The sequence below is a fragment of the Schistocerca cancellata genome, chromosome 5, assembly GCF_023864275.1.
Source record: "Schistocerca cancellata isolate TAMUIC-IGC-003103 chromosome 5, iqSchCanc2.1, whole genome shotgun sequence".
Taxonomy (NCBI): Eukaryota; Metazoa; Arthropoda; class Insecta; order Orthoptera; family Acrididae; genus Schistocerca; species Schistocerca cancellata.
The window spans coordinates 23,449,194-23,475,987 of NC_064630.1; the positions used below are offsets into that span (position 1 = coordinate 23,449,194).

The following is a 26,794-nucleotide window of genomic DNA, read 5'->3' on the forward strand; positions in this document are numbered from 1 at the left end:
CATAAGCGAATCGTATCATTGATATCCATTCACATTGAATTTTAATTCAATTCCTGAAACTATCTTTTTATTTCCATCATTGCTTCTTCAATGTACAGATTTAACAGCAGGGGGAAAAGACTATACCCTTGTCTTACACCCTTTTTAATGTGAGTACTTCATTCTTGGTCACCCACTCTTATTATTCCCCCTGGTTCTTGTACATATTGTATCTTAACATCTTGCACGATTTTACATCGTTGAACACTTTTTCCAGGTCGACAAATCCTAAGAATGTGTCTTGATTTTTCTTTAGTCTTCCTTCCATTATCAACTGCAACATCATAATTGCTTCTCTGGTGCCTTTACCTTTTCTAAAGCCAAACTGATCATCATCTAGCACATCCTCAATTTTCTTTTCCATTCTTCTATAGCTCCCAAGTTATATTCTGAGATAACTGGTGAGTGGTCTGCTGTACTAGCAGTGATACTGCTCCCTGATGGTTGCTGTAGACAGTGCTCACTGGTTTTTTTTAGGATGGACTCCAACCTGCTGTAAACTCAAAGTGAACTGAGCATAGGCTGCTCACAGAGGCCTGGTAGCACTGATTAAATTATCACGTGGATGGGTACACTCAACCTGCGTGACTGGCTGCTGCTGGCTGGGATGACAATCTGCTTGCTCACTGGCTCTCCGCATAACATGATGGCATGAGAAGAGTGATTAGAGTCTATGGAAGGTGTGGCAATGTAGTTCCATTGGCTGCAGTAAAGTTCTAATGGCTGTGGTGCCATCTTGAAGTGGCCATCACATTATCTACCATGCTGAATGGTCTTTGCATCTGATTATGCAATTGATTTCACAACAACATACAAAGGGATGTCAACCAGCAGGTGCTGGAGGATAACGTCCCTATCCCTCACAGAAGGGAAAGCGAAAATCTTTGGCGTGGCCTGGAACAATGACTGGTGTGACATCCATTTGGTGTCCAGTTGTCAGTTGATGAAGTAGGATGCTGCCACTGGCAGGAAAGTTGTGAAATGTCCTCTTCTGCCTGGCATGGAGATGGGCCAATGGCATCTGGAATTGAGAAGAGTTCTGAGATTGAGACAGACCAAAGGGACTGAAGCATGGGAACTGGTTGATGGAGTGCTGTTGCAGTACAGGAGGGGAGCAGAGAACATTGCAGCAGCACAGCTCTGACCTGGACAGAGGGTGTAGCCTGTTGAGCTCATAAAACGTTCCCAGCAGTGAGAACCTGGAAGGAGAGCAGAAGTGGAGAGAGTTGTCCATCTGAAGGACAACAGTAGAAGGCCCTTGTAGGGGAGGGGGGGCAGAGGCAGATGGGAGAAGTTGTAGGTGAGTTCGTCCGAGGTGCCTTGGTAGATACTGTGCAGTCAGCCACATTGATTGACGAAGGATCCCACAGCACGAAGTTAACATTGGAGTCAGGCATAATGGGGTGAGGAATTGCATCCACTCAGTAGATTTGCCAAGGCACTTGGCTGATACGGGGCACCTGTGGGTTGTCCCATTGCATGACATACGGGTACACAGTGGATGCATCCAGAATGACCATCCAGTTTGTATCCCAAAGGGGCCCAATGGAATGGAAGGGGATGAAGACATCAGCTTACATACATTGATGAAAAAAAATTGCAACAGCAAGAAAGAGTTGTGTGACATAAACGAAAAATGGCGAAAGATGGCAGGCATGTCTCTGCATGGTTTTTTTTTTTCTGTCACTGTATGTGCCTAGTTTATGCGTTATATCTGTGTAACTCAGTTCACTTGGTTGCTTATCTGGAAATAGCTGCTTTAAAAGTTAAAACACAGGAGCACCAGTAGTGACCTATAAAAATGCACACTTTTTTACATATCCATAAGAAGCAAACTTTTGGTCCAAGCAGTCCAAGTAGCATGTCCATTGGTTCCACTGTGGGTCAAACAGGGGAAATGCAGAGGTTTGACAGTGAACATACCCCCCACACACAATAAGAATTCATAGCACAGAACACACTAACAGTGCCCACAGCTGCAGGAGAAGTGGAAGCTGTGAACCACAGTACCAAGGAGATGCAATATCCTGCAGGCTGGACTCAAAACAAATTGCTCTACTGTTGTGACTTGGCTCTCTGTTCAGTAGCATGTTGCCTTAATACCACTGCATCAGTGTAGTGTTGGAAACAACTACACAAATAAGCCATTCAATTACAATAACTGAATTTACTGGAACATTCAAATGAAACATAGAACTCTGGTATAACTGAACAGAAATGACACTTCCCGGATTGGATAACTTCCAGTAGCAACGTCTGTAACCTGACATGCAGTACAAGTCTGATAGTTCCTCTTCCTAGACTGTATCCACCAAGTTATATTCTGAGACAACTCCTGGGATGTTCAATGTACTGGCAGTGATACAGTTTCCTGACAACTGCTGTAGATAGTGCTCCTAGCTTTTTAGCGTGGACTCCAACCCACTGTGAACTTTCTGTGGACTGAGTGTAGGCTGCCTATAGAGACATGGTGCCACTGGTTAAATATTCATGGCAATGAGTACAATCAATCTGCATGATTGGCTGCTGGTGGCAGGGATGACAAGCTGCTTGCTCATTGGCTCTTTGCATAACTTGATATCTGTCAGCTGGTGAGTGATGGATATCTATGAAAGGCATGGCAATGTAGTTTTGTATGTACATACAAACATGTCAGTAAGAAACCTACCAATCTAGATGTAATATTACAACTTACATCCACCACTATTTTGAAATTTAATGCAAATATGTAAAATTTGACACGACCTCATATTTTGAAAAATCCTATATCATGAATGTGACAAAATGGGCAATAAATAAATAAAATAATAATTTGCTTCCTGATGGTAATAACTGGCTGATTTCATAATTTTATAATTTTTGTAGAGTGATTTTTCCTTCTGAGATTTTATAATTCTCTTATGTTAACTGTAAATCCCTCCACAGTTTTTAGAAAGGTTTGCTTCTGATAAGTGATACTGCAGTGGAAAACATAGATACAATACCTACAACATCATAAAATACAAAAGTTTGTGTTACCTCTTCTCTCAGATGAGAGAAAGAGAGTAATGATTAAAGTATGACAAATTGAATCAACCATCTCTTGATTTCCCACATTAATTTAAAAAAGTAAAAAGGGCATTTGTTGGAAAGTGAATTTGAACACTACTGTGGCTTACCAGATATGTTCCTTTGGTGCTAATGTGCCATTTCCTTCTTATAATACAAGAATGGTCCCACCAATTTCCAGCAAGAGAATCATCCAATAATTGGTATGAAATCTGCTGTTTACCATTTCTTGCATACAGTCACATTCAGTGAAATCTAGGAACAAAAGAAAAACAAATTTGGACCCCACAGACTATTAATATTACACTTCAGTTTCAGATCTACATGGCCAAGCTTCAGATAAATTATTTTCTTTTTATAAGCAAAGCTTGCAATGGTACATGTATAAAAGCTGTTACACAGTTGCAGAGAGCAGTATTTGTCTATTTCAGGATGTATAAGAGAATAAGGTAATGAATTCCACAAACCATTTCACTTTCTTGTACCAGTCTTTGCTATATTCCTCTAAAACACTGAAACTTTCACTCATAATTCTATTTTCTGTCATTTCTATAGTGCATTATATTTTTTATCAATTTGCATTTTTTGTTCCTCGGTGTATCATCCTTGTGACTCAGTAATTAAAAATAGTGATCGTGATGCAAAAAGTTTTTGCATTTGCCATTCTATAAATGAATGTGTGTATTCTGAACAATACAATCTGTTACAAGTGCTAGTGATAAAAAACATAAATATTAATAAAATATGTCTGTCACTGTTTCACCACCACTGAACTTGTTTCACCACTACTGACAATGTATTCAAAATATCAAAATAGTAGACAAATTAATTCAGTAGCAAAAGTCTTGTAATGAAAGGAGAAGAATTGTCATTTTTATGTCATATAGAAACTCACAAAAAGTAACTGCAAATAATGAAATCTTTACAATATGAAAGAGATGAGCAAGCAATAAATTCAATTATGATATTCAAAGTTCTGTAGAATCTAAATATACTATTCATCAACTGTTTATAGTTACTGCTCCCCTTTATACAGGGTGAAAAGTATTTAAACTGACAAACTCTAGGTGGTTGTAGGGGACATCAAAACAAATATTTTCCCCTGATGTCATTTTTTCCTATGAGGAGTATTTAGACCGGTAGAGGAAGATTTCTCTGACAGCAAATTAATTAAACCAACAAACACTTTTCCATTTTTTTATGACCAAGAGATAACACATTAACACAACCCAATTTCTAGTACAGTAGATTTTCAGAAATGCCTCCATTCTGGGAACCATCGGTCCAGGAATCGACGCACATGACGACTTAAATGTGCCGGCACCCCATCATATTGGAACCATATGAGTTGTCTTGTAGGGAGCAGGACGTCTTCCAGCAATTCTGGCAATGCTCTGGCGAGAAAATTGTAATAGTGCCTGCCATTTAATGGCCTAGGTAGCATATATGGCCCAATTAAACAGTCCCCAACAACACCGACCCACACCTTAACGAAGAATCACACTTGATGAGCGCTAGTAACTTTGGCATCTGGGTTATTCTCACTCCAAACATGCGAATTGTGCATGTTGAAGACTCAATCATGCCCAAACGTTGCTTCATCAGTAAACAACACAGAGGATGGAAATGTAGGATGCATTTCACACTGTTCTAGGTACCACTGCGAAAACTGTACTCTGGGTGGATAATCAACTGGCTCCAGGTTATGAACACGTTGTAAATGAAATGGACATAAGAATTGCTCTCGAAGGACTTTTCTTACATTCATCTGATTCGTCCCCATGTTACGTGCAATTGCACGAGTGCTGATAGAAGTGCTGCAAGACAGCTTCCTCAAATTGCAGCATTATTACCGTGCAACGGCGTCCTTGTCCAGGTAATCTGCTAAATGACCCAGTCTCACGCAGACAGTTGGTACTCAGCAGCAAAGGTCCTATGATGCGGGATATGGCGATTAGGATATTGTTGTTGATAAACCTGCTGTGCAGCTCATCCGTTGTGGTGCGCTACGTAGTACGAAATATGACCTCCACCGATTTAAATAATTCTCGAAGGAAAAAATGACATTAGATAAAAATATTTGTTTTGATGTGCCCTACAGCCTCCCAGAGTTTGTCGGTTTAAATACTTTTCACCCTGTATAGTGCATCAAGATTTTACTGTATGTGTTATATTCAGTATTTCTAGCATACTGAATATATGTAAAACAAAGTTAAATGATTGCAAAATGTTAATTATATTTACAGGAAAAATACAAATCCAAAAATATTAAGTTTTTTGATATACATGTTTTCCAGCTCTGGAAGTCAATGACCCAACCATCACCATCACTCAGCGTCCGCATCCAATGTTAGTCAACACGCTTGTCGGTGTTTTATGTGCTATATTTTTTGTTGGAATGTTTTCAATGGTATGCATCTTCAAGAAGCTTAACAGGTAAGATCTATCATGACACAAGTTCCTATGGCATTTTCAATAAGATTTTATACACTTTAAATGATGAACTGAACATGAAGTCTCAAATTCCTCTGTTTCTTTTTCAGGGAGAAGAAACAAAAACTGCAAGCTATTGAAATTGCTGCAAGAGCTGCTGTGGTAACACAGTGGACTAAGAAAGTTATAGTTGAAAAACAGCAGTTATCAAATGCACAGAACACACAGGAACCCCTGGTAAATTGCTTACATTTTCAAATGAAACAATGTAGCATTATGTTTAAGCTATATCTTCCCTTCCTACAAACTAAGGGTGGGACTGAACTGTTGTAAATATGTGGAGAGAATTTAAGAAAAACTACTTGAATTGTATTCATATATGATATTTACCTTTTTGAACTAAAAACTAAACCTTGCAAGAAAGAATTTTTATTTTTGTTTTAATGCATCAAGCATTTTGAAGTAAGCATATCAAACTCATTTTTTAAAAATTATTGCATTAAAAAAACACATATTTTGCTTTCTCACACGATCAAGTACAAGCAAGTGAATGTTTTTATCATTTTAGACAGAACTTCTAAATTTTTAATTTCCATCTCTTCTGTTTTTCTCTTTGAATGCAAACATAAAAGCTTTCTTCACCTCTGAGAATCCTTATGTATAACTTGATTTTGATTTACTGTGCACAATGACTCATCTACTAATTGACATCTGACTATATAGAATAATTTGTCCCAATATTGTAAGAACTGTGATACCTTTTCTTCACTACCTCTCCAGTCCATCATGTTAACAACTGCATAAACATTACAGTAGATGAGTCCTCTAAAACTTGATACAAAACATCATTGTTAAAACTTCCTGGCAGATTAAAACTGTGTGCCCGACCGAGACTCGAACTCGGGACCTTTGCCTTTCGCGGGCAAGTGCTCTACTATCAGCGCACACTCCACTGCAGAGTGAAAATCTCATTCTGGAAACATCCCCCAGGTTCAGGAGTGCTAGTTCTGCAAGATTCGCAGGAGAGCTTCTGTAAAGTTTGGAAGGTAGGAGACGAAGTACTGGCAGAAGTAAAGCTGTGAGTACCGGGCGTGAGTCGTACTTCAGTAGCTCAGATGGTAGAGCACTTGCCCGCGAAAAGCAAAGGTCCCGAGTTCGAGTCTCGGTCGGGCACACAGTTTTAATCTGCCAGGAAGTTTCATATCAGCGCACACTCCGCTGCAGAGCGAAAATCTCATTCTGGATCATTGTTAAAAGTTTCATTTTAAAGTTGATTCCTGCTTAGTATTTGATATTCTTTTTAGTTAGTGGTACATAAAAATCAAAACCATATCCTCAAATATTGTAAGCTATTATTTGCATTTGGAACAACACAGACATCAAGGTCACCACTGGAACTATATTTAGTGATTTACGTAGTTAATAATTTTCCTTTAGTTGTAATAGAATTTCTCTCATTACATCATTGTTTTCTTATTACACTTTTAATGCCACCTAGATTTCATGGTACAATGCACTGTGGAAGTTAATGAAAAATGACTCATTCCTGCCCTCCTTCATACCTGACAACTTACGGTACCAAAAAAAATTGTGATTATGATGACATGCCTTATGTGATTATCATAAAATCTTACTTTAGTTTTTGACTAGAAGTGCAAACTCAGTTCCATTGTATTGTTACAATTTTCTTCTGCAGCTAATGCCAATTGTGAAAATAGAGAAGCAAAAATCACATGGTCAGACAAACACATCATCTGGTTCTGACTTAATGATATCTGAGTACGAACTTCCTTTGGATTCTGAGTGGGAATTTCCAAGGGAACTACTTACTCTTGGTAAATCATTGGGTGAAGGTGCTTTTGGAAAAGTAGTCAAAGCTGAGGCACAAGGAATTGTAAAACATGGAGTCAGTACTATTGTAGCAGTTAAAATGTTAAAAGGTATGATATAAAACAGTTTATTTTATATTTGTTATGTTAAATGAATTAATGAGTAAGTTAATTCAGTTTGTATGTGCCATAGTGTCTATATCTGAAAGGCAAATGAGTACAGAATAAGGTCATAAAATGAAATATATTGAAATGCAAAATGTCATGGTTAGTTTGTCATAGATGAATTTCAATAGGTAACAGTGATGTGAGACACTTATTTACTATGTCAGCAGATCTCAAAATTAAGATTTGAGACAGAAGATTCAGTTCCATATATTTGATGAAAGTGCTTTTATCGGTGCTTGGGTCTATTTAGTATACCATGACAAGGAGCAGTGCCAGACTCATTAAGTTGGATTAATTTTTCAGAGGGGCACACTGATGCTGAGATGATGGATTTAGTGTCAGAAATGGAAATGATGAAGATGATTGGCAAGCATATTAACATCATTAACTTGTTAGGTTGTTGCACTCAAGATGGTCCATTATATGTAGTTGTGGAATATGCCCCACATGGCAATCTTCGAGATTTCTTACGACAACGAAGACCATCCTCTGGATATGAACCAGCTATTGGTACTGACCTCAAAGAGAAAAACACACTGACTCAAAAAGATCTTGTTTCATTTGCATACCAAGTTGCAAGAGGAATGGAGTATCTAGCATCAAGAAGGGTGAGCTGCAAAATTTGTTTTCCTCATGAGCATTACTTAAAAAGGAAACTGTTAAAGTTTATTGACAATAAAACATGTGTATAATTAAATTTGTCAATGGGTGTAAATACTTCTTTTGTGGGGCTCACATTTATATGTTTATTTGTAAGTAAAACTTAAGATAACTCTTTTCATGATTTCCATAGGATTCAAGTATTCTCACACAAGAGTTGAAAACACAAAATGTGTAAGATGATTTTTAAATCCTTTCATGAGCATCAAATGTTACCAAATATTAAATGATCTGCAGTTTATACTATGAAACAGCAGCAAAGCATAAACATTTCACTTACTTGCCTGCAAGGGTTTCTTCCACATTTGCACTAAGCTTTAGATACAGATAAAACATGAGAAGTGTATAATCTCAGATTTTCCTATCAAATAATTTGATCTCAGTACATGTCTTCCTCATCAAAAGGATTTTTGGTCTGAGCTTTCTGAAATTAATAATGAAGCAAGTTACTGAAGTGACAATTTTTACTGGGAACTGTTCATTGTCAATTCTGAAATTTGGAACCAGATTATTGAGATAATATAAAGTATCTCCATTTTTAAATAGTTTTTAGATACAACATATTATGAATGCAAAATAAGTACTTTGTGAAGTGATTGATTTACAACAACTCTGAAATACATACCAAAACAAAAATCTATTTTCAGTGCATCCATAGGGATCTAGCAGCAAGAAATGTTCTTGTAAGTGATGAATATATTCTCAAAATTGCTGATTTTGGTCTGGCAAGAGATATACACTGTCATGACTACTACCGTAAAACTACTGATGGAAGGTTACCTGTGAAATGGATGGCACCTGAGGCCTTATTCCATAGGGTATACACAACTCAGTCTGATGTGTGAGTATTATTTCATGGGTTTTTTTTCCTTTATTAAAATGATCCATATGGCTACCAAGCGAAGTAGTTTAAGAAAGAGCAAAGCATCAACTCTGTATTCGTTTTATGCCTTGTAATTCACTGTTTTTAATGCACAGCTTAGCTGTCATTGATTATTCAAAGACATGTCTCCTTTTTAAATACAGATATAAATCTAAATTGTTACAGAATGGATATGATTAATTATGAAGTTCATGTGTGATCAAATTTACTTATAATATGGCTAAAACGAACAGGAATGCAAGGTTAGAACTGAGATGGAGGGAGACATGAGAGATAGAGAAATAGGAAAATAAACTGCAGTTGAAGATAAATATGTCTGTCATAATATTTAAATAATAAAGTAAAATTACAAAGATGCACTGATTAATCACAATTATTTATGAGAAAATAAACCAGAAAATCAATTTTATTAGTAAACTGGCATATACACTCCTGGAAATGGAAAAAAGAACACATTGACACCGGTGTGTCAGAACCACCATACTTGCTCCGGACACTGCGAGAGGGCTGTACAAGCAATGATCACACGCACGGCACAGCGGACACACCAGGAACCGCGGTGTTGGCCGTCGAATGGCGCTAGCTGCGCAGCATTTGTGCACCGCCGCCGTCAGTATCAGTCAGTTTGCCGTGGCATACGGAGCTCCATCGCAGTCTTTAACACTGGTAGCATGCCGCGACAGCGTGGACGTGAACCGTATGTGCAGTTGACGGACTTTGAGCGAGGGCGTATAGTGGGCATGCGGGAGGCTGGGTGGACGTACCGCCGAATTGCTCAACACGTGGGGCGTGAGGTCTCCACAGTACATCAATGTTGTCGCCAGTGGTCGGCGGAAGGTGCACGTGCCTGTCGACCTGGGACCGGACCGCAGCGACGCACGGATGCACGCCAAGACCGTAGGATCCTACGCAGTGCTGTAGGGGACCGCACCGCCACTTCCCAGCAAATTAGGGACACTGTTGCTCCTGGGGTATCGGCGAGGACCATTCGCAACCGTCTCCATGAAGCTGGGCTACGGTCCCGCACACCGTTAGGCCGTCTTCCGCTCACGCCCCAACATCGTGCAGCCCGCCTCCAGTGGTGTCGCGACAGGCGTGAATGGAGGGACGAATGGAGACATGTCGTCTTCAGCGATGAGAGTCGCTTCTGCCTTGGTGCCAATGATGGTCGTATGCGTGTTTGGCGCCGTGTAGGTGAGCGCCACAATCAGGACTGCATACGACCGAGGCACACAGGGCCAACACCCGGCATCATGGTGTGGGGAGCGATCTCCTACACTGGCCGTACACCACTGGTGATCATCGAGGGGACACTGAATAGTGCACGGTACATCCAAACCGTCATCGAACCCATCGTTCTACCATTCCTAGACCGGCAAGGGAACTTGCTGTTCCAACAGGACAATGCACGTCCGCATGTATCCCGTGCCACCCAACGTGCTCTAGAAGGTGTAAGTCAACCACCCTGGCCAGCAAGATCTCCGGATCTGTCCCCCATTGAGCATGTTTGGGACTGGATGAAGCGTCGTCTCACGCGGTCTGCACGTCCAGCACGAACGCTGGTCCAACTGAGGCGCCAGGTGGAAATGGCATGGCAAGCCGTTCCACAGGACTACATCCAGCATCTCTACGATCGTCTCCATGGGAGAATAGCAGCCTGCATTGCTGCGAAAGGTGGATATACACTGTACTAGTGCCGACATTGTGCATGCTCTGTTGCCTGTGTCTATGTGCCTGTGGTTCTGTCAGTGTGATCATGTGATGTATCTGACCCCAGGAATGTGTCAATAAAATTTCCCCGTCCTGGGACAATGAATTCACGGTGTTCTTATTTCAATTTCCAGGAGTGTAGTTTAAACTGTCTGATAATATACACAACTGTCTCTTGTGCTCTACATTGAAAATTTCTAATCAATTGTTAGTTTTCCACATTAAACCACTTCAAAACAAATGATACAAATATTTCATTAACAATACAAGATAAAGATAGAGTCCTACTCACTGTTAAGATGACACATTGAGTTGCATATAGGCACAATGAAAGGACACTTACCCATTAGTTTTCAGAAAAGAAGCCTTTGTCAGAAAAGAAAACACACACACATTCATTCTCATCAGCAAGTACACATCATGTCCTTATGATTGCCATCTCTGGCAGCTCAGACTGGAAGCCAGAGATGGTGGTCATGTGTACATGAGGTGTGTGTGTGTGTGTGTGTGTGTGTGTGTGTGTGTGTGTGTGTGTTTATATATGATATGTGTGGATTGATATGTGTGTGTGTCCGAGTGTATACCCGTCCTTTTTTCCCCCTAAGGTAAGTCTTTCCGCTCCCAGGGCTGGAATGACTCCTTACCCTCTCCCTTAAAACCCACATCCTTTCGTCTTTCCCTCTCCTTCCCTCTTTCCTGATGAGGCAACAGTTTGTTGCGAAAGCTTGAATTTTGTGTGTATGTTTGTGTTCGTTTGTGTGTCTGTCGACCTGCCAGCACTTTCATTTGGTAAGTCACATCATCCTTGTTTTTAGGTATATATATATATATATATATATATATATATATATGTGTGTGTGTGTGTGTGTGTGTGTGTGTGTGTGTGTGTGTGTGTGTGTGTGTATATATATATATATATATATATATATATATACCTAAAAACAAAGATGATGTGACTTACCAAATGAAAGTGCTGGCAGGTCGACAGACACACAAACGAACACAAACACACACACAAAATTCAAGCTTTCGCAACAAATTGTTGCCTCATCAGGAAAGAGGGAAGGAGAGGGAAAGGCGAAAGGATGTGGGTTTTAAGGGAGAGGGTAAGGAGTCATTCCAGTCCCGGGAGCGGAAAGACTTACCTTAGGGGGAAAAAAGGACGGGTATACACTCGCACACACACACATATCCATCCACACATATACTATAAAGATGATGTAACTTACCAAACAAAAGCACTGGCATGTTGATAGACACACAAACATACACACAAAATTCAAGCTTTCGCAACCAACGGTTGCTTCATCAGGAAAGAGGGAAGAAAAGGGAAAGACGAAAAGATGTGGGTTTTAAGGGAGAGGGTAAGGAGTCATTCCAATCCCGGGAGCGGAAAGACTTACCTTAGGGGGAAAAAAGAACAGGTATACACTTGCACACACACACCTATCCATCCGCACATATACAGACACAGGCGGATGGATATGTGCGTGTGCAGTTCATAATCCATAAATTATGGCCAGGATCCACATCTGCCTCTAGAATTCTCTAACAGCATAAAATATAGTTTTGAAATTTCTGTCTTATATTAAAATAATTAATCTGAAAATTTTCGATTTCCCTGGGTCTCTTCCACATACACAGCCTTCTTTCATGATTCTTAAGTCAAATGTTAGTGATGATAAAATTATGCTATGTGCAAAATTCTACAGTCCAAAGACTGACTTGATACAACTCTCTGTACTACTCTATCCTGTGCAAGCCTCTTCATTTCTGAATAACTACTGCAACATATGTCCTTCTGAATCTGGGTGTATTTGTCTCTTGGTCTCCCTCTATAATTTTTACCCCCACACTTTCTGTCCAATACTAAATTGGTGATCCCTTGATGTCTCAGTATGTGTCCTAACAACCAACCCCATTTTCTAGTCAGGTTGTGCCACAAATTTCTTCTCTCCCAGTTGTATTCTGTACCTTTTCATTAGCTATGTGATCTACTCAACTAGTCTTCAGCATTCTTCTGTAGATCTTCAGCATTCTTCTGTTGCACCACATTTTAAGAGCTTCTATTCTCTTCTTCTCTAAACTATTTACCATCCATGTTTCCATTCATGGCTACACTCCATACAGATACTTTCAGAAAAGATTTCCTAACACTTACATCTACATTTCATGTTAACAAATTTCTTTACTTCAGAAATGCTTTCCTTGCCAATTCTAGTCTACATTTTATATCCTCTCTAGATTGGCCATCATCATTTATTATGCTGCCAAAAAAGCAAAACTCACCTAGTTATTTAAGTGCCATTTCATAATCAAATTCCCTCAGCATTATCTGATTTAACTTGACTACATTCCATTACCCTTGTTCTGCTTTTGTCGGTGTTCATCTTATATCCTCCTGTCAAGACAGTGTCCACCCCATTCAACTGATTTTCCAAGATCTTTGCTGTCTCTGACAGAATAACAGTGTAATCATCAAATCTCAAAGTTCTTATTTCTTCTCCATGAACTTTAATTTCTATTCCAAATCATTCTTTTGTTTCCTTTACTATTTGCTCAATGTGCATATTGAATAACATTGGTAATATGCTACAGTCCTGTCTCACTCCCTTCTCAACTACTGCTTCCCTTTCATGCCCCTCAACTCTTATAATTGCCTTCTGGTTACTGTACAAGTTATGACTAGCCTTTTGCTCCCTGTATTTTGCCCCTGTTACCTTCAAAATTTCAAAGAGAGTATTCCAGTAAACACTGTCAAATGCTTTCTCTAATCCTACAAAGGCTATAAATGCATGTTTGATTTTCATTAACCTTTCTTCTAAGATAAGTTGTGAGATCTGTATTGCCTCGTGACTTTCTATGTTTCTCCAGAATCCAAATTGATCTTCCTCGAGGTCAGTTTCTACCAGTTTTTCCCTTCATGTTAGTATTTTGCAGCCATGACTTATTAAACTGATTCTTTGGGAATATTCGCACTTGTAGGCATCTGCTTTCATTGGAATTTGAATTATTACATTCTCCTTGAAGTCCGAGGGTATTTCACCTGTTTCACACATCTTGCACACTATATGGTAGTGTTTTGTCACAGCTGGCTCTCCCAAGACTGTCAGTAGTTTCGATGGGATGTCATCTACTCCTGCAGCCTTGTTTTGACTTACATCTTTCAGTTCTGATTCAAATTCTTCTCACAGTATTATACCTCCCATCTCATCTTCATGTAAGTCCCTTTCACCACGCACCGTATGGTGGCTTGCAGAGTATCTATGTAGATGTAAGTCCTCTTCCATTTCTATAATATTGCCTTCAAGTTCAACTCCCTTGTGTAGACCCTCTACATACTCCCTTCATCTTTCAGCTTCCCTTCTTTGCTTAGGATTACTTTTCCATCTGAGCTCTTCATATTCATACATCTGTTTCCCTTTCTACAAAGCCCTCTTCATAATTTTCCTGGAGCCAGTATCTATCTTTCCCATAGTGAAATACACTTCTAAATCCTTACATTTTCCCTCTAACCATTCCTACTTAGCCAGTCTGTCAATCCCATTTTTTAGATGTTTGTATTCCCTTTTGCTTGATTCATTTGCTGCATTTTTATATTTCCTCCTTTCAACAGTTAAATTCAATACTTCCAGTCTTATTCAAGGATTTCTACTAGACCTTTTCTTTTTATCTATTTGATCCTTGCTGCCTTCACTATTTCATTTCTAAGCTACCCATTCATCTTCTACCATATTTCTTTCCCCTGTTCTAATTAATCTTTGTCTAATGCTCCCTCTGAATCTCTCAACAACCTCTGGTTCTTTCAGCCTCCTTAAGACCCGTCTCCTTAATTTCCCACATTTTTGCAATTTCTTTAGTTTTAATCTACAGTTCATAACCAATAAATTGTGGTTAGATTCCACATCTACCTCTGGAAATGTCTTACAATTTAAAATCTGGTTCTGAAACCTCAATCATTATATAATCAATTTGAAACATTCCAGTGTCTCCAGGTCTCTTCCATACATACAACATTCTTTCATGATTCTTAAACCAAGTGTTCATTATGATTAAATTCTACCAGGCAGCTTCCTCTTTCATTAATTTCCCCCATCTATATTCATTTAATACTTTTCTTTCTCTTCCTTTTCCTACTATCAAATGCCATCCCCCACCATAATTAAATTTTTGTCTCCCTTAACTATTTGAATAATTTCTTTTGTCTCATCTACACTTCTTCAATCTCTTCACCATCTGCAGAGTTAGTTATTAAATAAACTTGGTGGGTGTTGGCTTTGTATCTGTCTTGGTCACAATAATGCATTCACTGTGCTGTCCACAGTAGCTTACCTACATTCCTATTTTCTTGTCTTATTCATTACTAAACCTACTCCTGAATTACCACTATTTGGTTTTGTATTTATAGCCCTCTCTTCACCTGATCAGGAGACCTGTTCCTCCTGCCACTGAACTTCACTACTTCCCACTGCATCCCACTTAAACCTTTCCATTTCCAATTTTGAATTTTCTAACTTACCTGCATGATTAAAAGATGAAACAGTCCACTCTCCAGTCCATAGAATGCCAATTTTGTTTCTCCTGATGATGACATCCTCCTGAGTAGCCCTGCCTGGAGATCTGAATGGGAGACTATTTTAGCTCTGGAATATTTTATCCAAGAAAATGTCTCCATCATTTAACTATTCAGTAGAATTGTATACATTCTTTCAATCTCTTCATCAACTGTGGAAATAGATGGTATATAAAACTGTTCTAGTGTGGTGGGTGTTGGTTTCATGCCTATCTTGGCTGTCATAATGTCTTTGCTGTGCTGTTCTTTCCTGCAATCTTATTATTTTTATTCAGTATTAGATCTAAACCTGTGTTACCACTATTTTATTTTGTGCTGTTAACCCTGTACTGACTGGACCAGAAGTGTGTTCCTTCTGCCACCAAACTTCACTAATTCCCACTAGAACTGTTGATATTTTCAAAAATAGGGGAATCTGATATATTGATATTTACAAATATATCATTAACAGCTCTCAATATATCGAAAAAAAGTATCAGTATACTGGTGGAAAAAATATTGACTTAACTGCCTATAAAAATAGTGACTTACCTGCCTATAAAAATATTGGCTGCATTTTGTAAATATACTGCTAGTTTTAGAGATCTATATTTAAATATTGATTTGTTGTTAGATATTCTATAAACCAAGCTAGCTGCCTGCTGATCCCCCTTAGAGCAAGAACTGAAAGGAAAATGATGCCTGTTCATGCTTGGCAATAACCATTTTGCTAACAATGGTAAATTATGTAAGTGGCACAATAAAATGTGTCTGATGGGTCCATTGTTTTGTTTCATTGCATAATGGATTTGTCCAGAACACTTCACTTCATGTCGACTTCCCTGTTTTTTCATTTCTGCAGATGCCAGTGACTTAGCAGTTGTAGTATCAATATTGCGTGGTGAAGCTAAACATTGCAGTTTCTGGAACTTCCTGGCAGATCAAAACTGTGTGCCATACCAAGACTTGAACTCAGGACCTTTGCCTGTGAGGATGGATCATGAGTTGTGCATGAGTAGCTTAGTTGTTAGAGCATTTGCCCACCAAGGCAAAGTCCCAAGTTCAAGTCTCAGTCTGGCACACAGTTTTAATCTGCACACACTCCACCACAGAGTGAAAAGTTCATTCTGTTGCAGTTTCTGTTGGTAGCGCCAAGTGCTGATTGCATCAGCATTTCCCCTCACACATCTCCACCCACCGCAAAGACCAATATTGCCATTTAGATTTTTGTTCATCATTTTCAGCAACTGTTTTTGAAGAATGTTGATGTGAAGAAATAGCATACTAGTTGTGTTAAAAATTGTTTTTTAGACCAACTGGTGTGCTGTTTCTTCACATTGGAAATCTTGTCATTCCATTCACCCCCCATGCCCCAGTGCAATCTGAATTGTTCTTTTGTCCACATATACTTCCTTCACACAGTCAAAGAGAAATACTTGATGTGATGAAAACTCAAAAAGTAGTAAGACTCCTTCACACAATGAAAGTAAAATTATGTACCACTACAATTTCAAAAGAACAACTTCAAAAATTTTGTAACTATTGTGAAAAAATTTAATATAAAATAAAAATATCAGCATTCAATATTCCTGTTTTGATATTGATATATTGGGAGAAAAACTATTGCTGACATATATTGATATATTTCTGAAAAAGTATCGAAATATTAATATTTTATCAACAGCCCTAATCCCCATTACATCTAAATTCATCCTATCCACTTCCTTTTTAAAATCTGTAACCTACCTATGCTACTAAACATTTTTTAAACATCTAAACAAATTCCTAACACCAAACAGAGATGCATAATGTATGCTCTAATAATAATAAGTATTGTTGTTATTAATGTGATTATTAAAATTTTTACCAAGAAGTATGATTAAAATATAAATTCTGTTATTTTACCTAAGGTGGTCATATGGTATACTGTTATGGGAGATAATGACTCTTGGGGGAACTCCATATCCTTCAGTTCCCAGTGTTGAGAAACTTTTTCAACTATTGAGAAGTGGCCACAGAATGGAGAAGCCACCATGCTGTTCCCTGGAAATGTAAGACTCGCCTTTTAAGTATTTGAGAATTCTATTTTCTCCTTCTACAGAAGGCCATATGACTTAATTGTTTCTCATTACAGATACATGCTAATGAGGGATTGCTGGAACTATCAGCCAAATGAAAGACCCATGTTCAGTGAACTGGTTGAAGATTTGGACAGAATACTCACAATTACAGCAAATGAGGTAGTGTATTGTAATAACGGAAATTTTGAAACTACTGAGCAACAATGAGGTGGATGGTGCATGCTCAAGGTCTGTTGTATTTAATATATATGTATGAAACCCTGTAGTTACACTGCGTGCAACGTTTTTGGCCATGACTAGGTGTTCAGGCATGATTTTACAAGAGTTTAATGCAGTCCAAAGTTTGTACAAGAAATTCTGTTTGTGTAAGAAACTGACCAAACAAATGGGTAGGCTTCTAAGAAATGCTTTCTCTGCTGTTCATTGTTAATGAGAGTGCGTTGTTGTTGAATTTTGTTAAATTCATGAGTGAAATTCAGAAGCTTCTTCTAACACACTGCTTGTGCAACAAGTTTTCAAAGAAGATTGGTGCTTGACTGTATGCATGCCATGAGGGATAAATAGTTTTTGGTCTCGGACATGAAATTACTTGCAATTACTTTACATGTGACCCTTTACGCTGCTCATTTGTTTTTAAGGACCAGCTATGACAAAGCATAAAAAGACCATATTATTTTACATTCAGTAGGATATCATCAATAACAGTGACTGTAGTTTGCAATGTGTTTTTGTTCCCAATGAAGTTGAGAGACAGTAGTGCAGTGTAGAGCTGTTTGCCCTTGATGGAGTGATACTTATGATAATAAAGTAAAAAATAACACTACTGAGTGAGTGCAGCATACATAATGTCTTGATGTGAAGGAAATGCAAACTAGATGACAAATTAAGATTGTAATAGGATATTAGATGACTAAATAAGATGATCTAGGCAACAGTAACCATCCCATTCAGGCAACAGTAACCATCTCATCTAGGCAACAGGAACCATCCCAAGATATTAAAGCACTGAACATTGAAATCTAATTTTTATCTGGAATCCCAATAACTAACTGAGTTACCAAAGCTGGAACTGATAATTACTGATTAAATAAAACACAACTGAAAGAATGAACTACAAGAACAAAGAATAACCAAGTGATATTAAAAATAGATAACAGTTGATTATAAGATATCACTGCAAGAAAGATGAGAAAAAGTTACTGACAGAGAGCATAGCCAATGTGTTCCCAAAACCTATGATAGCAGTAGTATAAGGCCAAATATTTTTTGCAACCATGAAGTCACAAGAATATTTATCTCAGTTAATATGAATATAAGAGGTATTTAGTAAACATCTGCATATAAATTTCAAAGACACTGATTTTAGAGAAAAGCATACCAGTAACTCCAAGGACTGCATTTCAGATAATGCCAACTGCAGTTATTTTGCTCTATGCAGGGAGGCAATAGATAGATACTGAATTCCAAAGCATGTTGTTACAAAAAGGTACCATCAGAGATATTCATGTACAAGAGGAAACAAATATGAAGAACGATATTAGAGATTGTAACTTCTCACTTCTTTTTTGGTTCAAATAAAATATTACTTTGAGCACATTTTTATTAAATAATAAATAAATTGTTAGTACTATACACATTGTCATGAGAAAATGAGAGGGACCATTATATATATTTTTATCTTACTTTTCTGAATTTTTAAATGAGACAAAGCATATTTCTTATCGAATTTCATTCTGCAGTATCTTCTTTTCCTCTGGTTTATTTCTGTGACATACTTAATTTGAATAGGTTAAACAACAAAGTTAAAAAAATATTTAGTTATTTCAATTTTCAAGAAAATTTCATTCACAAATGGAAATGTAACAAATTTTACCATAATTTATGCATACTTATTGGGCAATTCCAACTAAATGACTATTCTTTCTACCCTTCCCATTATTGACAACTTGCCTTGACAATGTTAGCACCACAAAACATTTTTTGTGCTGAGCTCCACCTAAGCAGCTTTTACATTATTATTTTTGAAATGTCACATATATTTAACATAGAGGGATCAAATGAAGGGTAGAGCCACGGGTCGTAACACATCTGAAATGTAACGTCCACGGTTCAAAGTGCCGTCAATGTGAACAAGAGGTGATCGAGACCTGTAAGCAATGGTACCCCATACCATCATGCCGGGTGATACACCAGTATGACGATGACAAATACACGCCTCCAATGTGCGTTCATGGTGATGTCACCAAACAAGGATGCAATGATCATGATGCTGCAAACAGAACCTGGATTCATCTGAAAAAATGATGTTTTGCCATTCATGCAGCTAGGTTCGTTGTTGAGTACACCATTGCAAGCGCTCCTGTCTGTGATGCAGCATCAAGAGTAACCACAGCCGTGGTCTCTGACCTGATAGTCCATGCTGCTGCAAACATCATCAAAATGTTCGTGCAGATGGTTGTTGTCTTGCAAATGTCCCCATCTGTTGACTCAGGGATCGAGACGTGGATGCACGATCCGTTACAGCCATGCGTATAAGATGCCTGCCATTTCGACTGCTAGTGATACAAGACCATTGGGATCCAGTGTGGCATTTTGTATTACCTCCTTTAACCCCCCAATTCCATATTCTGCTAACAGTCATGGGGTCTCAACCAACGCGAGCAGTAATGTCACGATACGATAAACCACAACCGCAATAGTCTACAGTCCGACCTTTATCAAAGTTGGAAACGTGATGGTATGCATTTCTCCACCTTACACGAGGCATCACAATAACGTTTCACCAGGCAATGCCGGTCAACTGCTGTTTGTGTATGAGAAATCGGTTGGAAACTTTCCTCACGTCAGCACGCTGCAGGTGTCGCCACTGGCGCCAACCTTGTGTGGAAGCTATGAAAAGCTAATCATTTGCACATCGCAGCACCTTCTTACTGTTGGTTAAATTTCACGTCTGTAGCGCGTCATCTTTGTGGTGTAGCAATTTTAATGGCTAGTAGTGTACATTAACAATGGAAAGAATATAAGGTAACAACTCACTGTATAGTTGAGGTGTAGAGTCATTTATAGGCACATAAACAAGACCAAGAAAACTGATAGTTTCTGGACAAATCTTTTGCCAGAGCGTCACAGTTGACTGCACTGTGCTGGAAGTACAACATGACTAAGACAAGGAGGTTGTGCCACATGGAATGGTAGAGGGTTGCAACAGCCCTCAGGCTAAAGGCAAAAGTTTGATAGTCAGATTTTTCCTGAGTTCTGAAATTCAAACCTAAATTATAGGGACATTTGCAAAATGATTATTTATATAATTTGGTATACGGTAATTCACACATTAATTTTTTCTGTGGTTTTAAGTATGACATCAAGTTTCTTCCCTGATTGTGGTTTCACAATTTCCATAATGATTTTGATTTGTTCCAAGACTGTCTCACTAAGCTATCATTTCAAAAAAAAAAAAATTATATTAACTATTAACTTTCCACATACTTTCCTAGAACTTTTTACACGTTGTGTAAATGGAGTTACTGTATCTGTTTCCCTTGGAGAATTGAAGCTTTTCAAAGTAATGCTGGCATTTTTAATAGTTTTTGTGATTCATGTAATGGGTTTAATGATTTAACAAGACTGAGTTCATTGAAACACATATTTCAAAGTTAACAAAGAAGGCAAGAAAAAGTAATTCAATCATTTTTGGCACTTGTTTCATGAGAGAATCTATAACAAGCAAACATTGATTTGTTTCTAAAATCCTACAACTTTCATTAGAAAATTCTCTTTTGTAACACAGATATTCTTCTTTCTTTGAGGTGTTGCAGGAATTATGAGGATGAGAGCATTAATGATCAGACACTCACAAATCTGTTTTATGCATTTCAATTACCATGGTACTTACGTTTGAAACCACATTAACTATGTGCACATTTTGTTCTATAGTTATTCTTAAAGGAGCATTTCTTTAAGCAAACACATAATAAAGGCCATTATTTCAAAATTTGTATTTTGATGCAGTTACATTCATAACTTATACTGAAGTCTTAACAGATAATTGCTGTGATTTTATTGGACAGCATGCAACAAGGCATTTTATTTATTAATGCATATTTTCATATCCCTACTAGGTGATCAACGTATTGTTATGACTGTCACGTTTCCCTGTTGTCCATTGTATTTGGACAGTACATGCTGTAAAATGTTTTTCCGAACTCAACATGTCTGGTTCATACTTTTTTTTATATATTTTATGCCTAATTTAGTAAATTATACAGACTTCCATCATTGACAGATTCTCTAGAGTATTGAGCAGCCATATACGTAATACATTTTCAATAGCCCTCAAATAATGATTGTGAGATCTAAATATATACTGGGAAAACAATTTTCTCTGTCATGCACAAATTAGTATTTCTCTTAGATGTGGTCCTTTCTAATTTTCCATATATGTCTTCAGGAAGCAAACCTAGTATTTTACACGTGTTTTACCAGTGATTGTTATTCTTGGGTTAACATCTTTGGGCTTGAATATTTGATTTCTTCTGACAGCAGAGATTATCTTTCCCCAAATCCTCTCCCAAGTTTTCCCTTCATGCATGTTTTTGAGCATGTCAGGTAACAGTTTGGTAAAATGTTGAGGAAATGTTTAATTATTAGAAAGTTTAGCAAAACTGCATCCCCTTTATGAGTGAGTACATCATTTTTGAGTAAATAGTTTAACAGTAATGTACTTTTAATGAAAGCAGCAGCTTTCAGTTGTTGTAGAATAAGTAACATTTTATGGTATGGTTCACATTTTTAGTATTATTCATAATTCATAATAGCTTATAATAAGCGTTTTAAGCTTAGGTGAGATTTTTGTCACCACAGACAGATCTCTGATATTCTAAAGCTACTATTTAGTGAAGGAAGAAGTTAAGTGAAGTTTGTACATCACTCAGGGTGCTGTTTCAATGTGTGCAAAACTCAAAAATCAAATGGTGTATAGATATTGCTGAAAGGAATTAAAAAGTTATTCACAATTTTCATGTAAACTAATATTTAATGAGCTATATCTGCTTTTTTGTAGCTCACAAAGGATAAGTTGGAAGACATAAAACTAACCAATTCATGCATTATGATCACATTACAAAGATTTCATGGAGCTGTTTCATCTAAACGAAGCACAAGGCTGAAAAAATGCACTGAAAGTTAAAGTAATGAATTAACTGAGTGCTCCATTGGTTCATAGTAAAATATTTTGTACATTATGAATCAAAACCACACAACACTTATGTAATAATCTAATTACCTGTTTTTTGGCCGTTCTGCCATTGTAAGGGCTGACCCCATCTATACTTTGTAAAATGTTTTTAAAGCAAGTTTTTACGTATGCAGTCAGCAGAGAAATGCCAAAGTAGTCTGTTGTGATAGCTGATTTAACAATATGGATTAAGAGGAACAGCAAAACACAAAGAATAATTAATCAGTATTCCAGCAGCTACTGAGTATGGGTGCTTCACGGCAATAGCAGACTCACAGTGTACCCCTGACCAGAATATGATATGAGACAAACTGAACAAGGAGGGTGTGGTAAACAAATGTTTACAAAACTTTCATTTTTTTTATTTTTTACCTACTAAATTACTGATGTTGATAGCAAGAAATGGTACTAATTCAGCCCACAACAATTTCACTTTCAAGATATTTATGAAAAAATGATCATTTTACTGTTTTTGCAAAATGTCTAGAATATGATAACAGTACCAATCAGTAGTAATACTGCAGCCATTTGGTTTGGTTTTGATCAGTCAGCAACAACAGATATACCTAAATAAGTAATCACTTGGTGGCCACATCTTCCTTGCTCAATTTCCCACATCTCATATCATGTGCCAGACAATCTGCAAAAGCTTTCTTTTTAAGAAACCCTCCTAGCAAAATGTGAAGTCAAAATAAAACAAAATTACCATAAATGTTTTTTGAACCTCTTGCTCAAACTCTGTTTCTATCCATCATAATGATACCTCCTAATTTGATGAAATTTCATCAAGGTAGAATTGATAATGTTATTCAGATTTTCACCAAAATAAATTAAACCATGATCTCAGTTTATATTGCAAAAATTAAAGATAAATGTCCTAATCCTGTAGCAATTCCTATTTAAAATAACTCAGTTAATAAAAGAACATATTGGTAGGTAAGAATACTGTTCATAAAAATGAATAAAAGCAAATTACAAGCTAGAAGCAGGTAATTAAAACATCAAATTTTCTTTTAGGAATACCTTGATCTTGGGCTGCCACAACTAGACACCCCACCATCGAGTCAAGAATCTTGTCAAGAATCAAGTGATGATGAAGAAAAGTTTCCCAGTCTTTTGTGATTAACTACTTCAGATGATATGTGTGAAGCTCAAAGCAACTACTGCAAGTGAAAAGTCCCAGAGACTTAAAGCTTCAGTTATGTGCCTGAATAAACATGTAAATTTATTTATTGACTGTTATGCTGTGAAGTGAAAAAATGAAAGGAAGAAGCAGATTATGTATTTGTAATGTGTGTGTGTGTGTGTGTGTGTGTGTGTGTGTGTGTGTGTGTGTGTGTGTGTGTGTGTGTGTGTGACAGAAGGGAGAGAGAGAGAGAGAGAGAGAGAGAGAGAGAATTAACATTGAGAAGTACAGATATTTTTTGTACATTTTGTGCTGAAGTTATTGAACTTATTTTGTTTTGTGTTGAATGTGCTCACTGTGGTGAAAAACTTTCTGTATTTGAATTCACAGTGGAGCTTAAATGTGTTGTATGCATCACTAATGATGTTGCCACAAAAGACTGAGAAGAACGCGATGACAAACATTATTTAAATGGAACAGAGGATTCATTTAACAACACAAAAATGTACATTTGTGAAACTACTGCAGCATAAAAGTGAAAGTGAAATTTTCATTACTAGTCGTTTATTATTTAATAAGTGCAACTCCATGACACTTGCAGCTAGACAGTGAGAGAAATGATCATTGTAGAAAGAGGAACTAATGGGCTGGCAGTGTCACTGAGTGGAGACATTCACTCAATATTAATGTTAAATAGTTTCACCACTGAAACTGCCTTATCAGTATATAATAATGAAAGTACAAAGCATAACCTCTAATTAACATTGCTACAAGTAATAATAAAAATTTATTTTTAGGTTGTAACAAAGCAATTAGGGCATTACTTGTTGTAATTTTTTGTAAATCTGTGTTCCTCTTAGCTGTTAGTCTCTTTGTACATATAGAGTTTCATAGTTATACAATACATTGTTGTTACCAGAAATTATCATGAAGCAATTGTTCTGTTTACATTTAAGTTTTCAACAGATCTCAGGCTCAATGAATATATATCTTTATACCCAAGCAATTATATATTACTAGCTATAATATTCTGCCTGCAGACTTTCCCTTTGGATTTTCAAAGAGGGGACAGTGGGGATCCCATGGTATAAAGTCCATTTAGAAGTATGAGGACAACTGAAAGTAAATTGGCAGCTTCACCTGATATGTAATGCTGCTAACAACAGAAATAAGTCTTGAGTTTTATACTTTATATCAATTATTCACTATGGTTAAGAAAAATTTGCAGAAAAGGGTGCAGAGCTATTGGATGTACAAGCTGAAAATGCATCTCTGAGTTGAATTCATGGATAATGCCTATAACTGATCACACAGTGTGCTCTGTTCACTCATTTTCAAACATGTTAAAAACACACAACAACAAAGAAAACACTGCTCAACAGTGTCACTGTCACTGTTAGTGTTCTATTCAAACAATAAGATTGCCAGAGCTGAAGAAAAAAACTATTTATCTGGCTCTTGTTCCTGTGGATGCTGGACTGTCCAGTTAAGTGCCAAAGAATGACTGTGAAGATAATATACACCCTACAATGTATTTGATCAAATTAGTTCATGTTTATGAATTATTGGAAATCTTCTGCTGACATAAGCACAAATAACTGCCTTACCTTATAGTCACCTTACAACTTCATTGTCAGTTGCTACTGTAATTAACCAGATGAGTAGGGGACAGTGGTTATGTCTTAACATACCACTACAAGATGACCTGTTAAAATATATATTCCAAATTTTATATTACAAAAATATGCTATTATATTAACTAAAAAGTTGTCCATTTTTTTAATTTTGTAATCATTAGATTATTTGGCATAACATCACCAAAAGAATAATATCTAAACTTCATCTCATCACACTTAGACAGAATTTTCAGTTACTGAGCAGCTTTTACAATTTAAGAACACTATAATGTTTAAACAGACATACAAAAGTATGAATATATCCATTACCTACCAATAAACCTATGTTTGTTTTGTTGTAAACATAAACCTACCACAAGACTTTTTCTTTTTACAAAATAGTGATTTTAAAATTATTCACCATTATCTCTTGTACTGTTGAAAATAACAACATATATTGTGCAGTTGATTTCAAACTTCCAAAAAGGAGGTCACACTTAAGAATATTGCAGCATTATTAAGTTATTAAATTCAGCTTTTCATTTCTTGAATAAGAAATGATAATTTGAAAAAAATGCAACATGAGTAACTAAAAAAGAGACATTCATATACAAATACTGCTGCTGCTTCAGTTGCTTAGTAACTCTGAAATTACTTCATTAAATCATTTGATATAATCTGTAGTGCTAAATTTAGTGAAGTCCATTGACCTTCATCTGATATTAAAAAGTTCTAAAATGTTGGCTTTAATCCATAGTTTAATGCAAGAGGTAGTTCCTAACACTTAAACATTAGAAAAAAATAGGCCTATGTTATTTTCACGTGTTAAAAACAGGAAACTGTAATGTGGAAGTGCACTTGTGATATTGTTACTATTACAATGTGCTTGTCTCAGTCACATAAAGTGGAGTAGGGTGTGATAAGGAACATGTACATGTTCTTGTTGTAATATCTTTTCTGTTTGATTTCACATTATTTTTCTTTTCATTCATAAATCTGTCCAAAGTGATCTGCAGCATGTATCCTTCTGTCATATCAGTTTTAATTCTGTCCCATTTATCTGATGTTTCAATGCAGCTAAACACTATACTTCATACATAACCTCAAGTAAAATGTTATGAAGGAGAAAATGGCATATATTTGGCAGTACCAAATAAATGCATCTGTTGGCTGCCTGTACACAAGGAATGATGCTTGCATTTCGCAGTTTTAATTATGGGCATTTCTTCATTACTTTTTGTTATAAGTATTAGGCTGTTAGGGAACAAGTCACCTTGTACAATGTACGGTAGTCAGAAATTTGGCTCAGGAATGTTCAGCACTAAAAAAATTATCAACACAGTTAATTTCTGCATTGCTCTTGCAATTCTGGAGCCCTACTATTACATCAGAAACATAGTGCCTAATGGAGGAGCT

General features: G+C 37.0%; 1 protein-coding gene and 1 long non-coding RNA gene across 4 annotated transcripts in view; one reads left to right on the forward strand and one right to left on the reverse strand.

Moving 5' to 3' along the window:
• LOC126189044 (fibroblast growth factor receptor 3-like) overlaps positions 1–26,491 on the forward strand; it is a 472,954-nt gene extending 446,463 nt beyond the window's left edge. For 2 of the 3 annotated variants that reach the window (XM_049930897.1, XM_049930896.1), the window contains exons 17-24: positions 5,385–5,523; positions 5,631–5,757; positions 7,217–7,460; positions 7,821–8,125; positions 8,825–9,018; positions 17,233–17,373; positions 17,457–17,562; positions 23,654–26,491. In XM_049930897.1, the coding sequence (XP_049786854.1) occupies positions 5,385–5,523; positions 5,631–5,757; positions 7,217–7,460; positions 7,821–8,125; positions 8,825–9,018; positions 17,233–17,373; positions 17,457–17,562; positions 23,654–23,758 (1,361 nt within the window). In that variant the 3' untranslated portion in view covers positions 23,759–26,491. Of the gene's footprint in view, positions 1–5,384; positions 5,524–5,630; positions 5,758–7,216; positions 7,461–7,820; positions 8,126–8,824; positions 9,019–17,232; positions 17,374–17,456; positions 17,632–23,653 lie in introns of all 3 variants that reach the window. The other variant, XM_049930898.1, reaches the window with a different exon arrangement.
• The window catches only part of LOC126189045 (uncharacterized), a 59,345-nt gene that overhangs the window by 9,723 nt on the left and 22,828 nt on the right, over positions 1–26,794 (reverse strand). The window contains exon 2 of the long non-coding RNA XR_007537902.1: positions 3,198–3,342. This is a non-coding gene — a long non-coding RNA (uncharacterized LOC126189045). The remainder of the gene's footprint in view (positions 1–3,197; positions 3,343–26,794) is intronic.